At 34.1% G+C, this 19,552-nt stretch overlaps 1 protein-coding gene across 1 annotated transcript; it reads right to left on the bottom strand.

Moving 5' to 3' along the window:
• On the bottom strand, positions 1,529–12,396 carry LOC109225164 (proline transporter 2-like). The gene is made up of 7 exons (XM_019389748.1): positions 12,074–12,396; positions 5,899–6,123; positions 5,584–5,678; positions 4,497–4,686; positions 4,298–4,422; positions 3,588–3,803; positions 1,529–2,092 (listed from the first exon to the last, which is right to left on the bottom strand). Exons 1-7 carry the CDS (start codon positions 12,201–12,203, stop codon positions 1,715–1,717), a joined length of 1,359 nt encoding a protein of 452 aa, XP_019245293.1. The 5' UTR covers positions 12,204–12,396; the 3' UTR covers positions 1,529–1,714.

The raw sequence follows: 19,552 nt of genomic DNA, 5'->3' as shown, positions 1-19,552 counted from the left end.
AAAGAAGACAATCTGATATCAATTTATTGGGGGTGGCAACAAATATCTCGTTTGCTCCCGTGGGACACGCTTTCTTTATTAGTTCGTTCGAAAAAATGACACACTTCTACGTAACTTAGGCTTCCTATTTTAATTTTAATGAGAAGTTTTATAGATACAGAGATGTTATGGTAGATTAAAACAATAAATTTCAAAAGTTTTTATTTTTTTCCTTCAAATTTCATATTGAGTAAAATTATGTTACTTTAATTAACACAGAGTGATCAATACATTGGAGAATACTTTTGAAAAAAACAATACTTATATATTCCAGCCGGAAAACATTTTAGTTATGATTCACAATAAAAAACCTTAATAGAAAATTCAACTACTATTTCCCATGTCACTATTGATAAACTGATGGTAACATCTCACCTAACCATTTCACCTGGAGAATAAGAATTCATTTTCTTTTCCCACTTTTAACATGTATTTTATTTTAAGCTGTAAAAGAAAGTGTTTAAAAATACATCTTTTTTCTGTGTTCAAAAAACAGTAGTAACAACTAACAACAATTGATAAATTACCACCATGGGATATGGAGGGATGGTTGTGATCCCTCCGCTCTTAATCAGAAATCTCGAGTTCGAGCATGAAGAATGGAGAAGCTCTCAGGAGAGAGCGCTTTCCCTTTAATAGATTCTACACGGTGCGAATCTGAATTAATCGGGCAAACGGGTTCCAAATACCAACTTATAATGCCAAATGATTTGCTGAGTACAACTTGTTGGGAGGAGTGCTGCAAACAACGACGTCATTGTTGCTGTGACCATCTTGTCCCATTTTCTCACTTATGCTTAACTTCTTATTTTTAGGACAACTATTTATAGGGAAAATCACTACTTTCCTAACATATATGATAAAAATATTTCCTTTTTATGAATTCTCAAAGGGAATGGTCTGAGCTTAAGCATTTATACTTGCAGCCTGGATGTGGTTTTGAAAATTAAGATGCTATGATAAAGTAAAAAAAGATATTAATCATGAGTTTATTTTTTCTGGCAAAGAGCATATGTACTAATCTATTGTGCTGGTTTACATTAGAATTGTCTTTTCTATGACTACAAGAAGCAAATGGAAGTTTGACAATTGACACACTTATACAAACAAAGATGCAATAACTGTGAGATGAGGAGACAACCTGTCTTGACGATAACCCGGTGCACTAAGCTCCCACTATGCGCGGGGGTCCGGAGAAGGCCCGGACCACAAAGGTCTACTGTACGCAGCCTTACCCTGCATTTCTACAAGAGTCTGTTTCCATGACAACATGTCTTGAGATTATATAAAAAAGACCCTAGGTGTAACACATGAAGTCACTTTGCACATTTTCATCAAAGAGGCATAAAATAGAAAATCAGAATTGATGAAAGTTACCTAACAACTCAGTTAATTACAGAAATTGACTATTGACAACATATTGTTAGTTGTGAAACAAGGAACAAGCAATCTATAATGAAGATATTGGTAGGGGGTAGGGACTAAGTACTGAAGAACATGATTTAATTCCTTTACACATTTCATCCAAATCTGAATCTGTTTTACAATATCCTTCATCCAATATACAGTACAAACATATACCTCACTGAGGCCAAGAATTGAGAAACTTGACATAAATTTGAATGCCATTAAAATAACATGAGGGACATTCCCCTCCAAATAATGGCTTAAAAAACTACAAATCAGCATACGCGTGGTAAGTTTTCGAGTCCACTGCTATAAGCCTGAATGCAGCTACTAATGCAGCAGCAGATATGACACTAAACAAGACAACATTAAGCAAATGCCAACTCCTTTGTAACAGCGACAGTTGCTTTTTCATGGCAATAAGATACATGTGATTCGGAAGAATAAACGTGAGTGGAATCGAGCTGATAGCACCAGTAAGACTCATGAAATCTCCCAAGAAAGGTAACAGAGCAGATAGGAAAGTAGTAACCGCTAGATAACCACCTCTAACTAGAGTTCTAAACGCCAGGTTCCGAACAGCAACTGCACTTCCTTTAATCCCGTATTTTGTATCCAAGAATTCATATGTTGGACTCGCAAATATCTACAATAGGCAAAATTAAGGCAATGTAGCATGAGAATGGAGCAATAATACTATAGTGAGTTGATTTCTTTAAATGGTGTAGTACTCATTTACGCGAGCGTAAAAGTTCTTTTATACTACAAGTAATGTATGTTAGACTTGTCGAAAATAAGATTCCGGAAAAGTAAACAAGAAACAGAAATGTAGAAGAAGCAAAAGATTAGTCCGAGCCTATTGAATCATAGTGTTTCCATGAACTTAATCTCCTCCTAGTACCCGATGTTTAGGATTATTGACCACCGAACTCAAAGATCGATAGCACAGAAGGATAATTCAGAATTTTCGTAAGGAAAATCTGACCAAATCTGAAGCCGAGCCGAGCGACGATGACGCTGAAGCGGGGTTTGACTTCTTCTCAACTCTTTAAGAGCTAGAAGAAGTGCAATTATATGTATACTGTTAGTAGACTGTATTTGTAAAATAATTCTGGAAATATAAATGAGTATAAACAGAAATGAACATAAACAGAAATGACATAAAACCAATTCGAGCCCACTGAATTCACAGTGTTTCCTTAAGGAATTTAATCCCCTCCTAGTACCCAAGGTTATGGATTATTTCCTCCCAGGATAGAACGAATTACACTCTGGTGTAGTGGTACTTCAAACCCCAGTGTTTCAGCGAACACAAAGTTCGGTAGCAAATCACACTTACTTTTTGCTTTGTTTGATGCTAAAAGTATGCAGAAGAAGGAGAAGAAACTCAGAAAATCGTAGTGAAATTCTGAGCAGAATAGTGTTGTATTTATAGCCAAAGTTAGGCTGAAATCTGAAGAGGTGCAACTCTTCAGAATGGCTGTTTATGCAAAACGCCCACAGCATAAATGCCATTACATAAATGGCCATTTACTCAATAATAAAGAGGGAAAATAAAGAGGAAAAATTGAAGAGGGTAGTTACTTTTCTGTTACCAAAACAGAAAAACGGATTGGATTTAATATTAATATTTTGTTATTAAAACAAATATTTAATAACATTTCTGTTAATATTTTACTATTAACAAATAAGCCGAAGCCGAAGCCGAAGCCGAAGCCGAAGCCGAAGCCGAGCGAGCGACGACGACGGCGCGAGGCTTGCCTTCTTCTCAACTCTTTAAGAGCTAGAAGAAGAGCAATTGCTTATATACCCATAAAAAACCTCTTCCTCTTCCAATACGGGACAATGCCCATTTGCCAAGGGGGGAACTTAAAATTTCACTAAAAAATTTTATTTCCCTCCATTTCCCATTCACCCTCTTTTAAGTATTTAATATATTAATTAAACACATCCAAAACCCAACATATACACCCAACAAATGAGTTTTTGCTCCTCTAATATGGGACAGTATTCCTTTGTAGAGGAGGGAAATTAAATTTTTTTTCCATCCATTTCCCTTTCACGCTATTTTTGAACTAAAACCCCGACACTGTATAGAAGTTAAACTCAATACGATAGGATGAAAGTGGAAAGATTATTACATGTAATGCGATGATGGCTTGCAAGAATGCGCTGATGTTAGCCAGTGCCTTAACCCAAACCGGACCGCTGACATTATTGAGCAAATAGGAAGATGAACTCGATCCATATGCCCAATATCCGACGTAAGTAACAGCATGAACAAGCACAGCTCCTAAAGTAAACTGAAAATATAAGGCTTTCAACATGTTGTCAACAACAGGTGCTCTCACTGTAGCCTGTTAAGGAAAAAGATTTTTAAAAAATTAGTCAAGAAAAAGAGGTCATAGACTCGATATACTTCAGTCAATTGCAAATATTTTTGGTACAGAGCTGAGTTTATTAATGACACAAGTGTTAGGATCGAAATACTAAGGTGTCATGTTGAAGCTAGTAAAGTAAACCTTGAACGACGATAAATCAGATAACACAAGAGAAATATATATACTAAAAGAGACACAAACATTTAACATGGCTCGGTCAATTGACCTGTGTCCACTGGCGGAGATGAGCAATCCACTATATAAAAGAGTACAAAATATTGAAGAACAACCTTACACACGCAAAAGAAGGATACTCTCAAACCCCATATGGTATGGATACTACTGAATGAAAAAGTAGAATCCTCAATTTATAGAAGTACAAAAACTATTTCCCCTGAGAAAAAGTATTAGCCAAATATGGAAGAATTATACTTTCTTCACAAGAATATATCGAATTCCAGGTTAGTTACCTGGATCTCTGGAATCATTCCGGTGTTGAATACGAAAACAATATTTGCAGCAGCACCAGCAGTTGTAAAAATTCTGTTTATCTTTGATCCAGGAATGCTATAGTCCCTAGGAGGAGCATTAATACCTGCAAATACGCAGTACTTATAAAGAAATTCACATATCTGGTGTTGTTGTCAGATGTTAAGGAGAGATGCATACCGTCTTTAAGAGCTAAAGCAATGGTTATAGTGAGATAAATTAGACTGAATACTGATGAAATCACAAGCCAAATCCTTAGTGATGACAAGGTGGGAACAGCAATGGCGAATAAAACGCATGCCAATCCAGCAATCGCGATGAAGTATGCTAGTTTCATATGATCATCATCCCTAAAGAGATGATAGAAAGCCTGCAAATCATAAACAAAATTGTTTCAGAATCATGTCTACTAATTAACAGATTTAATAAAAATTAACTTGACAACATATATAGTTGTATCTTCATATTCATTATTTCTACATTGTCTATATAGCTTTCGATCAACCTCCACGTTCACAACCTTTTCTCATTTCTCTTCTTTCTATTTTCATTATCACTACCTTTAGGAATAGCAGGGGAGCTTCGGGAGGAGGTACTGGATATGTGATGCGCAGGACCAGAGAATGATTCAAGATTTAAACCTTATGGGTTAACTTTTAAAGTTTTTAGCATTAATTGATTCCTATATTTTTAAAGTTATGGTACATATAAATTTTTACTTCGGATCGAAAGTTATGTGTTTAATTGAACCCGTCCTTAATACACTACATCTGCCCCTGCACAGGACAAAGAGCAGAATGACGAGGGCGGATCAAGGAGAAGGACTGACAAGCTTATAGGTTGACAAGCTTCCGAAGAAGGAGTACATATGACACCTTAGGCAAATTCCGCATTGATTGAAATTGAGGACAAAGTGAAGTGCTATATAAGACAAATTACAAATCCACACAATATGTGACGGTAAGGTCTATCAGGCTAAAACCCACGATATGTACCATGAGCTTGGACTCTGACTAGAGGTGGAGCTCTGGTTTTGGTAATGGGTTCGGAAGAACCCAATAGCTTTGGCTCAATTCTTGTATTTGTATTAATAATTCACTTAATACGTATAAATAATTTATTCAGAATCTAGTAAGCTGCATTTTCTAAAATTCAAAACCCATAAATTCAAAATTCGAGCTCCGCCTCTCTGACACGATAACAAGCTCACAAATTCTCGGACATAAAGATCTAGAGCAGGAGAAGAGGATAGGGGAATTCATCTTACCTTTAAGGCTTGTCCACCTAAAATGATGAATCCAATATTTATCAAGAAAAGATTTGCATACTGCGATGCCCACACAATTATATAACCCGTCCGACCTGCAATATTACCCAAGTCTCCATTTAACTATAAGTAGAGGAATTAAAATCTAGTAAAGCTTAAGAGAAAAGAAGCGTAGGGTCCAGGGAAGGACCGCACGCCAAGGGGTCTAATGTAGACGGCCTAGTCTAATGCAAGCATTAGTGGCTGCTTCCGAGGCTAGAACCCCTGACCTATAGGTCACAAGTATGCAACTTTCTCTTGTTTACTTGTTCTTACCATACATAAATCCGGCAAGATCTCTATATCTGATATGTCTTTTTCCACCATATTCATGAATCTTGGCAATTAGAGTACTTGCATATAATGATATTATTGTTGATAAAACAAGACCAATAACACCACCAGTCCAACCCAAAGGAACCATAACTGTGCCAGCATATCCTAGAGCATAGGCACTGTTGACACCAGTGCTTAGAACAACTCCCACCTGAAACCATGAATCTACATTTTGCAAAAACAGAAGACACCACACAAACATTATTACAATTAAATAAAAATCGAACAAATAAATATACATTAAGAGATTAAATATTTCTCTTTTTTCTTCTTCAACTTCTAGATCTCAGTGTAACTAATTTTTACACCACCACTTATTACGGTCAGTTACCTATACAATCAGACTTCTCTATACAACTTCATCCGTTCATAACTTTTAGCTGCTAAAGTGAAGTATTGTTATAGAGATCATATATTATAACATAACATAAAAAAATTGGTACCAATTATGAAACTTAGCTGTTAATGAAGTGATGTTATAATCTAAAGATTTTTCAATATTATCAGTTATTTTTAACCTATAATAGCTGGTTAGTTACGATTATATTAGATTATCAATTAATGTTTATCGAGAGTTTTATCTATAATTACCTAATAAGTGACATAAATACTTTTTACATCGTCAAAGACATAGAACTTAAAATCTTGTGATACTATATTTCTCCAAGAATATCCTAAAAGTAAGCCAAAATTCATGAGCATATTCTCTCTCCAAAACTAATAGACCATATTCTTGAGATCATATCCATTCGGAGGGAAAAAGAATAACGCAGTTTGCCAGTTGCAAAGGCAATTGTGGTATGAGCTATTTCCAGGTAAAATATGGCAAAATTTTATCTGTATGACTATGGACCAAACCATATCAACTTACAACAGTTAATTGGTGATTTAATGAGTTAAAGAATATATATTTACTAATCATGGTTAAGTGAGAGAAGTCAATGTGCAAATATATGTTATAAATTTATTGGATTGGTATAAATACCAAATACGAATAAATTTTTACATAAAAATAGTGTACGCATTCAGTATTTATATCAAATTAAGTGATCTAATCATAAAAGTTTATAGTATGAGCTAAAATAATCATTGATTATACAATATAATTACTTAAATAACAGATCAACCACATCTACCTTAAAAATGTAGATTGGTGGCAACACAATGTAGCACAAGACAGTAGCTGGTATTGAAAGAAACTATGCCTCATAAGAGACAAACGGCAGGGGGCTATACTCATGGAGGATGGCAATCAGGAATAGGAAAGTATACAATCCAAAAAGGCTATTACTGGCTGAAGGGAAACCTGGACACATGCCAATGAGGAAGATGAGTCTGGAATAAACAAAACATTCCAAACACTGCTTTATTTGCTGGATGACTATGCAGAAGAAGCTGCTCACAAAGAATAGGCTAGCTCGCAGAGGAATCAGCTCAGATGGCCTATGTGTACTATGTGGAAATGCACCAGAGTCTGTTGAACACTTATTCTATGAGTGTCACTTCCCCAAGCCATGCATCACTGAAACACTCCAGTGGTTAAAATTAGGATCACGAACTTTGAAGGACAGTTCATATGGAAAAGAATAGCCAGGAAAATGTGAGGCAAATTGGGTAGGGAGTTCTCATATGCAGTATTGGCAGCAACTAATTACCATGTATGGAAAGGGAGGAATGAAGCCCTGTGGCAGAATTAAGTTCCTAGATCACATAGAGTATGCGAGCAAATAAAAGAAGAATGCAGAGTTCGAGTGGTGGAGATACTCAGTAAGCGAAAAAGAGACAAGGATAGAAGATGACTAGAAGAAGTATATAGATAGATAGGAGACAGGCGGGACAAATACTTGTACAGAATAGGATAATAGGTAGACTTACTTGGACATAGCTGAGTAAGTACGGGACTTTCTTTATATAGCTAGAAGCTAGAGTTTTTTCCTTCATTGTACTTGTTCTGGAGATGAATAAAAAAAATTTATTCCACCAAAAAAAAATTACTTAAATAACACATGTTTTTATTCATTAATTTAGTACAAAAACAACTATTCTTTTTCTTGTTCTATATCGTGGAAGATAGTGAACAAGTCAGACACCAAAAAGAAAAAGAGAAGGGAAAGTAGAGCCTATAAAATGTGCAGTAGAGAAGCTTTTCTTGTTTTTCCATAGCAAATTTTGTATCTAATTATCTTCCTACGAAGCTTTTAATGCTCAGACATAAGTTTTCAGGCCAAGATTTTTTTAAGTTACGTGAATAATTTTTTTTTACCTATCTATGCTACATATGAAACTTATTTACCTCCCTAATCAAGTTTTAACTTAATTATATGGGCATATACAATTTACCAATTATATACAAATTAGTATTAGTGAGTATCCCTTTATATTAAAAATAGAATAGGAATCAGTTATTTCCCATCCCTACTCTCTCTCTCTCTCTCTCTCTCTCTCTCTTCATCTCTCTTTCTCTTCTTCTCTGTTCTCTCCCTAATTTTTCTTCCTTTGTTTTACTCTGCTTGTTATCCTCTCTCTCTCTCTTTTTTTTTTCTTCAGGAGAGTTTTAACTTAACAATTTCCTTTCATGTTGCACAATGGTGTTCGAATTAAAATTATTAATCAACAAATTTTGAAGGTGTTTGACTCTCCACCATTGACAACCATTAAAAAACTTCGAAGCTTTGAATTCGAATTTGGGTTTTCAAAAATATTATTTGTTTGGATTGAGTGTTGTTGCAAATGATTGAGAATATTCTATGGAGTTTATATCTCGATTTTGAGGGTATTTGGTGAAGATCAGATTTGATTTGGCTGGATTTTCAGATTGAAATTCGAAGAAGAACACACCACATACAAAATATATACAAATCATATACAAAATATATACAAAAAACATATTGTATAAAATTTGTAAGAAATTTGTATTTGAGTTGTCTGATGTTGTAGTTGTATTTAATTGGGTAAGAATGATGTATGAAAGTTGTAGATAAGTTGTATATTGTATAATTAGTTGTATGAAATTTGTTTTTAGTATGTACGTTGTTGTAGATATATCAAATTTTGTCTTAAATTTGTATGAAATTTATTTTTAATATGTATGCTGCTGTACCATACATTATTCTTTTCTAAGTAATTATGGCAAAGAGAGAGAAAGTTGCGCTAATTATGACTTAAAATAGGTAATACACAACTAGAAGGAGTCTTATTTAGATGGAAGGACAATTTGGACTTCGTTCCCTTCAGTTATGCCCTTTTCCAAGCAAAGAATCTCCTAATTTAATGCATTAATAATAGACTGTATATAAATTGTAAGAAAAACTTGTTTAGTACGGATAATATACAAAATTTAGATAATTTTGATAAATAAGTTTCAAATATTGTATAGGAAAAAAACTTGCCATTACTTCGAACAATAGAGCCCAAACGTGTAGTACCTTCGGTATATTATCTATCTTTTAGAATTGATAATCTTAATTATAAAGGTATTTGTCTAAATTATCATTAGAGCCCGGTTGGACATAAAAAAAAATTTACTTTTTTTCGAAATTAGTGTTTTGTCTTAAAATTTTCAATTTTCACTTGAAGATGAATTTTAAAATTTTTCAAAAATTTGAAAAACTCCAAAAAGCTGTTTTCAAAATTTTCACTCAGATTACTCACAAAACTTCAAAAACAATCCAAAATTATATTCATGTTCAAATACAACACTAATTTTCAAATACCATTTTCACTTGAAAATTTTTTCACTTTTTTTTTTTGAAATTTTACAATTCTTATGTCCAAACGCCCGCTTAGTATATACTCCCTCCGGTCCAAAATAAGTGATTTTTGGCCTTTTTTTATGGTTCAAAATAAGTGATTTTTCCAGATTTCAAGAATGAATTAATTATTTTTTTCCTACATTGCCCTTGAAATAAATAGTGTTGGAGTAAGTGTTAGGAGTATTTATGTGAAGAGTAGTAAAGGTTAATATGGTCAATTTCATTGCTAATTTATGTTAAAAGATGGATTTCTTAATCTGTGTGAAAACAGCTAAAAAATCACTTATTTTGGACCAGAGGGAATATTTTAAATATCTTGCTTAATTAATGTGTACTAAATGACTTCTTTTAGACGTTAGGATAGAATATACTAGCACAATTTGACTTGATGATGTCAGCAGTTCAATATGACTGCTCTTTGAGATCTTGTCATATTAGTCCATACTGTCTGTTGCCTAAAAGGCTTTCTAGTGACAGACTTTGAAAATTTTGAAAATAATGATTATAATAATCTCCATAAAGGTTTCACTTTCCACAATAATTATGTTGATTCACTGTTCTAAAGATGGACAAATAAGTGAAAAATAAAGCAAAACGTCAATATTAGGGGTGTCACTGGATATTCGAAAACCGAATAAATCGATCGAATCGTACCGCACCACATCGAACCGATTTTTAGATTTTTTTTTAAAGAAATTGTAGGTTTTTATATAAATCTATAACCGCACCGATAATTAGGGTATGTTTTTTATTTTATAAAAATAAACCGAAAAAAATATCGAACCGTACCGAATAAATTTTACATGTAGAAAATATATTTTTCTAGTAAGTTATAATAATGCATTAAATTTTTCTTCGGGCCTTGGAATTATGAAAACTATTACAAGCCAACAAGTAATTAAATACAAAATACTAATTCCTAAAACCTATTATGCTACTTTTACTTAAACTAAGTTATTTCAAGTATCTTTATAAGCAAGAGACAAAGTATTCTAGCGATTATGAATAGCAAACTACAATGTATTGAATATGTTTCCTTTCATATAACTTAGATTTATCTCTATAGACTTTATTCTTGAGTCCCAGCTTGGTTAATATCTTTTTACTCGTGTGATTTATATTTTCTTTGTCTTTGTTTGGTTTCTTTTACGTTGTTGTAGAATAGTTGATGGATCTATACCCTATCTATCTTTTATTTTTTTTAATTCAACACCCTTTAAACAGTAAAAATATTTAGAGAGTTTTGCTAAGTCCTATAAAAGAATGTACTATGATATTGCATTCTACTTCTACTGGTGAATTTTATATTATATTTAAAAAAATACCAAAAATTAACTTAACCGTGCCGATACTGAAGAAAAACCGACATGATTGGACGGTTTCGAAAAGTCTAATTTTAGTTATACATAATAGAATAATCGAAAATTGGTATGGTACAAATTTTATAAAATAACCGACCGAACTGAACCATTGACACCCCTAGTCGACTCGATGTTCTTTAAGATAGAAACAAATAAGTGAAAAAATAAAGAAAAACATCCACGTCAGATTAATATTAAATTTTCATATTTTCTTGGTGCAACAAGGTGGATTCTAGGCCGGAAAAATACATACTCCCATCAATTGTTTACATCAAACTAAATAATATATAAATGACAAGTGTTTTATATTATTATTTGGTGTAAACATCATGTGAAAATAAATTTTTACTAGTTAGACAGTGTTAACAAGCACTCTCTTGTAACTTCATCAAAGTATGTGTTACTAAAGAGTTGGAATGATAACACTTAATTTTTGTATGCGTTTTGACAAAATGAGAATAAAAAGTTTATTTGGAGTTGAAATTAAAAAAAAAGATTATGAAATTAGTTGAGTAATTATTTATGAACATAAACTTCCAAGTGAAAGTTAAAGATCTATGAGATGAAGTTGAAGATATTAGTAAAACTTCAGTTTCTTAAATCTTAACTCAAAACTTCATCACTATACTTCACCTTTGCAATTACGTACCATTTCTTGTTTACGTCGAATATTTTTTTGTTTTGGAATACTTTTCGCTATTAACAAAGCGGAAAAGGGCAGCCCGATGCACAAGGTATCTCGTGTTCATGCTAGGTTTGTAAAAGGGTCACATCCCATGGCTCGAATCCGTGACCTATAGGTCACAAGTTCACGCAAGGTTCGGGAAGGACCACACCCCATGATTCGAACCCGTTACCTATAGGTCGTAGATAACTTTACCATTGCTCCAAGGTTCCCCTCTTATTAACACGACGGAAAGAACCAAAAAAAAAAAAAAAAGAGGAACAAAAAAGGAAAAACGAAAGCTGAAATGAAACAAAGAGAAAGATCAAATAGAGAACCTGTTCCAACTTGATGAAGAGTTTCAGGAACTTCAACTTCTAAAGCCACCATATTATCATCATTAAACCTCTGTGAACGTGATGGAGTAGAAATAATTGCTACCTCGTCCCTGTATTTATCTTCTCCCATTTTTCACACTGATATCAATTTCTTTGAACAGCTAATTTTTCAATGAAAAAACTCAAAATTACAGTTCAGCATCCAGTTCTAATTTGGATATGAATGTGAGGAGGACAAAGCAGAATGGCATGAGTGATACCTTTTGCACGTAAAACACAATGAAATGAGCTAAGCATTTATCGTATGAATTGATCTATAATTATTGGTGGTTGGATGGGGGAGTCGACAAATTGATCTATAAATATATACTACCGCTGCCCATCTTGCACAGCTTGGATTTCGACAGTCAATTTTTTTTTTTAAAATTTTGATTGTGAATTCGAAAATAAAAATTTTAAGTTTTTTTTTTAAAAATAAAATTTATATATTTGAAAACTATGTAAAAAGTACCTTGGAACAACAATAAGGTGTCTCTGTATAACCTATAGGTCACAGGTTCGAATTCTAGAAGTTGCTACTAATGCTTGCATTAGGGTAAGCTGTCTACATCACACTACTTGTGCGGTCCTTCCCATGAACCTGCGTGAACGCGAGATGCCTTGTGCACCGAGCTACCCTTTTATGTAAAAAGTGCTACATTCAGAAGTGGATGAAATGTATTAGTAACGGGTTCATCTGAACTCAACGCAGAATATAAATTTATGCATAAAAATCTACCAAAATTGCCATAAATTATAGATATGAACTGATAGCTTTAAAAATTGACCTCATAAAACTTAAATCTTGGATCCACCTTTGATTACATTATCAATCTATTTCGGTATAACCACCAGCTGCTAGGGGTGTACAAACCAAACCGGAAAACTGCACCAAACCGAAAAGTCAAACCAAACCGATTAAAAAATCCGATTAGGTTTGGTTTGGTATTGAGTAAAAAATCCAAACCAAACCGGCATATAAATATATAATTTTTATATTTACTTTTAAGACTTTTTATAAAATTTTCGTTAAAAAATGTCTAGAAATATTTGTGGTTCTCTTATGGGATGTAATATTTAGTTAAATATGAAGTGCTCCATAGTTATTAACTTTAAATAATGGGTTGTATTATCACTTGCTTAATTATCAAGTGTTAGTGAAATGTGTCAATCTCTTTGTTCATCCATATTCATATATCAAGATCTATTAAATTCTTATATCTTTTTTGAATTTGAAATGGTATTTCGATAATCTAAAATTAAATAGAATAGATCATTATATGGGTTCATATTTATTTTTATGTTTAATTTAATCCGATTAACCTTGAAAGTGTACATCAACGTAAAATTTTTGTTAGACGACAAAAAAATAACTATCATGTGTTACTAAAAAAATTCTTCCATAAGAATATTTTAATAGATGATATATTTGTCAGTTTTTTCAATTTTTACTAAATATATTTTTACTTATAAAAAATTTAACAAAGTAAGATTGAAATAATATTCATATCACGACAAAATCCGACAAAACCGAACCAATCCAAACCGATATAGTTGGTTTGATTTGGTTTGATTTTGATAAAAACCGAACCAACCCGGTTCATGTATGCCCCTACCAGCTGCTACTCGAAATCCACTGATCCGACTAATCTAAATTGGAAAATTTTCTAGGTGCCCTAATTACTCCGTCTAACGATAGAACACGACTTTCAAAAACTAGCAATTATTTTGTAACAATAGTATAATACATATACCTCCAACAAATTCTATAAAATTAGGGATTTTTCGAGATATTCCTTTCTTATTTTTCTCCATATATATATCCTTTTTCTTCCTGTCTTCTCTTTCCACAAACCCTAGCCTAATACTTGCAGACCCAGCTTTACAAATTATAGTCAAGCCCTACGATTCCTGAAATAAAATCTAAATAATCTCTATTGGTCACATGGAAAATGGTAAATAAGACAACAATGGTGTATTAATAATTATAAGAAGATACATTTTAAAAATTCCACGTGCAGATTAATGCACAAATATGAGATTAATGCCAATAGATTAGCATTAGAATAAAAGTAGATAATGCCAAGATGCTTAGACTCTTGAATTAATGTCTGTCGATTTCCCAAAACAAATATTTATTCTTGATTTGCTGCTGCAAGTGTTTTAACTTATTTTGTTCTCTGGGTACGTGCCCATGTGGCTCCGAAACAGATCAGAACCAAGAAAAAAAACAAAAATATGAAGGAATTATATAAGGTTTCTCCTATTTTTTACTAATAAACTTCAATCAAATTATTAGTTATCATTGTATAAGTTATTTCAATAAATAATTTATGTTGAATAAAAACAATCTTGCAAATATAATTATTTTGGAGTTGAGACATAAATTAATTTGTGTTTGAGCTCATTTTAAAATTTAAAATGTTGCAATAATAAACTTATTTTTTTGTTTTAACAGCTTTGAGGGCATTTCAATCATTTTAATAGAAAAAATATTTTTCAGCATTTTTACTAAACACATCATGTGCATTTCTATTTGAAATACGTAACTGTTTATGTATAAAACTAGCTTATAAGTGAGTTAAAAATATTTTTAGTCATCCAAACACTTGATATTTTACCTGAATTAAATGTCTATACCCTCTTGAAGCCATCCTAAAGATAACTATATGTGAAAAGTTAATACTTTGAGATAACTAATTAAGTCGTCCTAAAGATAACTTTATCTAAAAGATTAAATTATTTTTAAATATGAAAATGTTACACTCTTTTGTGTACAAACTAAAAACAACGGAATTAAATGTAATATCTCAAATCTCAACAAATTCAACGGTATTGCAAAGACAAACATCAGAGGGAAGTTTTTGGAGTTTTTAATCTTTAAATTACACAAATAGTTAACAAAGGATGAGTACAGTAAAACACAATCTTTCAAACCAAGAATAATTATAAAAAAAATTGAAACAACAATAATATAAAGCCTTAGTAAGTGAAACATATTATTCAACATATATTTAAATATATAACAGCAATCAGAGTTAAAAAAAAAAAAAACAGTCTGGTGCATTAAGCTCCCGCTGTGCGCGGTCCGGAGTAGGATCGGACCACAAGGATCTATTGTACGTAGCTTTACTCTACATTTCTGCAAGATGCTGTTTTCACGGGTTGAACCCGTGATCTACTGATCACATAACATCAATCAATGAGATTTTAATTTTGACATGGTTGTCATAAATGGCGGTGGGATATGTGTCACGAAGCTTCAGCTATGGCGGTGAGAGGAGATGAAATGAGAGGAAGAAGAAGAAAGCAGTTACTTCATAGAACAGGAATGATCACTGTTGTATTAATATGAGTATCTAAGCTACTATTTATACAAGTGTCGGTTATAACTAACTCAACTACTAACTATAGTATAGTATAATACTAACTACTCTACTAACTGTAGTCTAGTTAAATAGGTGGGGCCTATATCTCTCAATACTCCCCCTCAAGTTGAGGGATGAAATACATTCTTCATTCCCAGCTTGCTTAGTAAGTAGTCATGCTGTGGTTTGCACAAAGCCTTTGTCAGCACATCTGCTATCTTTCTGTTGTACCAACATGCTGAGTTTGAATAAGACCTTGTACTAGCTTTTCTCTTACAAAATGACAGTCAATATCTATGTGTTTAATCCGTTCATGAAATATTGGATGTGCAGCAATTTGGATTGCTGCCTTACTGTCACAGTGTAGCGGCACAGGCAGAGCAATATCTACTCATAACTCCTTGAGAAGTCCAACCAACCACACAATTTCAGCTACTGTGGTTGCCATGCTTATGAACCCTCCTCAACTGAACTTCTAGATACTGTCCCTTGTTTCTTTGACTTCCAGGAAATCAGTGCTTCTCCAAATTTAACTACATACCCAGTGACTGACCCCTTAGACTCATCACATGCCCCCAATCTGAATCACAATAGGCTATTAGTTTATTGCAGCTTTCAGTTGGCATGAACAGACCAATTCCAGGTGTAGACTTGATGTAGTTCACTACTCTTCTAGCAACTTCCATGTGAGAAGTCTTAGGTGCATGCATATACTGGCTGAGTACCTGAACAACAAAGGCTATATCTGGCCTTGTCATTGTTAGGTACAGGAGCCTCCCAACTAGTCTTTGATAATTTCCCTTCTCTTCAAGTTGTACATCTTCAGAGTCACTGTCTTTTACTATTTGATCAAATTCAACAGAGGTGATTTCTGATTAAGCTCAAGAGGTGTAGGGGCTGGTTTTCCTCCTGCTAAGCCAAGTTCATATACCAATTCTATGGCATATTTCCTTTGACACATTAGAATACCTTCCTGAGACCTTGAGAACTCAATGCCAAGGAAATACTTTAGCTCCCCTAGATCTTTCATTTTGAACTTCTCCTGCAAATCTTTTCTGACCTGCTGGATGAGAAGTAAGTTGCTGCCAGTTACCAACAAATCATCCACATAAACTAGGATGACTACAAGATCAACTCCTATTCTTTTGGTGAACAGGGAATAATCATAGTGGCCTTGAGCAAAGTCCATGTCTAGAAGTGCCTCTATTAGCTTAAGATTCCACTGCCTAGGTGCTTGCTTCAATCCATACAAAGACTTATGTAGCTTACACACCTTTTGATTCTCCCCCTGGCTTAAAAAGCCATCAGGAACTTGCATGTAGACTTCTTCTAGAAGTTCACCCTGAAGGAATGCATTATGAACATCCATATAAAAAATGTACCAGCTAGATGCAGTAGTTAATGCAACTACAACCCTCACTGTGACCATCTTGGCCACAGGAGAGAATGTTTCTGTATAATACAGGCCTTGTTGTTGACTGTAGCCTTTGGCTACCAGTCTAATCTTATATCTTCCCACTTCACCATTAGACTTATACTTAACCTTGAAGACCCACTGGCATCCTATAGGAACTTTCCCTTGAGGCAGATCAACCAAGGACCATGTGTTATTGTCTTGCAATGCTGAATTCTCAGCTTGCATAGCTTCAATCCATTTTGGATCAGCACTTGCTTCTTTGAATGTTCTAGGTTCAACAATAGCTGAATATGCAGCAAGATAAGCCCTGTAGTATGAAGACAGTTGATTGTAAGAGACATGTTGTGATACAGGATAATGACAAGTGGTTTTCTTGGGCTGGAGTACATAATCAATTAGCCATATAGGAGGTTTAGAAGGCCTAGGTGCAGAATTAGTACCATAGAGAGGACTAGAAGAAGAAGGCACTTGCTGAACACCAGGAGTAGGCAAATCTGAGACAGATATAGGTTGGCCAGTACTCTTTTCAACTTGCGCATATGTGAACTCTAGTATAGGAAATAAGGGAGAGGCTCCAAGTTTCATATGCTTAATAGGAAAAATGTCTTCCTTAAAGACAACATCTCTGCTGACAAAGAAGCCCTTGGAGTGTAGATCATAGAGAATGTAGCCTTTTTGAGAAGATGAATATCCCATATGGACTGCTGGAATTGCCCTGGGACTGAACTTATCCCCTTTTTGCACTTATTGTGGCATAACATAAGCTACCAAACACTCTGAGATGTTGTATGGAAGGTATCTTCTGAAATAGAGTTTCAAATGGAGACTTGCCTTGAAGAAGTCCAATAGGCAATCTATTCAGCAGGTAGACTGCTGTAGACACACACTCACCCAAAAATCTCAAAGGTATAAAGGCCTGAAATCTGAGAGCTCTAGCCATATCTAATATAGTCCTATGCCTTCTCTCCACCACCCTATTTTATTGGGGTGTATAAACACAAGAACTTTGATTAAGAATTCCTAGACTTTGCAACAGAGAATGGACTTGATCATTCACAAATTCAGTGCCATTGTCAGTTCTAAGGCACTTGACTGTAGTTTTAATCTGATTTGACACCATTGTAATAAATTTCTTCAAAACTACAATAGTATATGCCTTAGTAGTTAGAAGAAAAATCCAGATATATTTAGAGAAATCATCCACCAAGGTTAGAAAATATCTCTTGCTGTCATGAGTTGGTAGTCTATATGGACCCCAAACATCTGCATGAACAAGATCAAAAATAGAAGTAGAACAAGTGGTTCTAAGAGGAAAATGCAGCCTTGATTGCTTTGCAATAGGACATACAGTACAATGCTGATGATCAGTTAGATGCAACTCATGAAGATTATGTAGTTTCTGCAGTACCTTTAGAGGAGCATGTCCTAGCCTCCTATGCCACAAAGAGAAATCATTACATGGACTTCTATTATTCAGGCTAACATTTTTATTTGTGCTAACAATGGTATTTACACTTGGGGATATATGATGTTCAGGAGTTTGTCTATCTGCAGCCTTGAGGATGTAGAGTCCAAGTTCTTCTCTACCAATCCCCAGTATCTTCCCACTGAAGAGTTCCTGAAAGACACAAAAGTCAGGAAAGAATGCCACCAAACACCTTAACTCTTTTGTGATTTTAGACACTGAGAGTAAGTTATACTTGAAATCTGGAATGTGAAGTATATTCTGAATTTTCTTATTTCTGAAGAAAGAATAGATTCTAGTGTGTGTAATAGAAGCTTGTTCACCAGTAGGCAATTGGACTTTATTTTTATCCTTCTCTGATACTTCTTCATAGGAGTCCAATAGATTTAAACTATGCACCATGTGATTAGATGCTCTTGTGTCTACTATCCAATTATGATCCACCAAAGTAGACATAAAAGCATGTAGTATATCTGCCGTCCCTGTAGTAGCTGATTTAGCAACAGGTTCAGTATCTTTGCCCTTGTTCAGCATCTACAGGATTTGCTTGCTCTGGAGTAAAGAACTGAGCTGGAGCAGCACAGTTCAGCTGGTTGCCTTGTGTTTCTAAGGGCAGATTCCCATAGTTGTTCTCAATATGATTCATATTGCTGTTCACATTGTTTGCTTGAGCATTAAAACCTCCTCCTCTTCTCTTGTTCTTGAAATCACTAGGATATCCATGGAGCTTGAAACAATTTTCTTTTGTATGGCCTTTACACTTACAATAGTCACACTGAATTGTTGATTTGTTGAAGAAATTCTTAGGTTTGTAACCTCCAGAGTAGCCAGTGTTGGTATAACCTCCAGAATTGTCAGATTCTCCAATGTGACCACCATTCTGAGCTCTATTACTCATTGTAGCAGCAACTTCATTGTTATTATTAGAACCATACACACTTTTTCCAGTGATGCTTTGGCTTTCTACATTGATTATCATGGGATAGGCTTGGTTTAGGTTAGGTAATGGTCGAGTCATTAGCACCTGATTTTTGGCATTCTCATAGGAGTCACTAAGACTTGTGAGAAACTGATAAAGCTTTTGAAGCTAATAGTGTTCTACATGCTTCTTTGACTCAGGACAACCACATGAAGGTGGAGGAGTGAGTGTTTCATACTCATCCCAGAGTTCCCTCAGTCGAGAGAAATAC

This window comes from Nicotiana attenuata, chromosome 5, assembly GCF_001879085.1.
Source record: "Nicotiana attenuata strain UT chromosome 5, NIATTr2, whole genome shotgun sequence".
Lineage (NCBI taxonomy): Eukaryota > Viridiplantae > Streptophyta > Magnoliopsida > Solanales > Solanaceae > Nicotiana > Nicotiana attenuata.
This window is presented reverse-complemented; position numbering and strand designations above follow the sequence as displayed.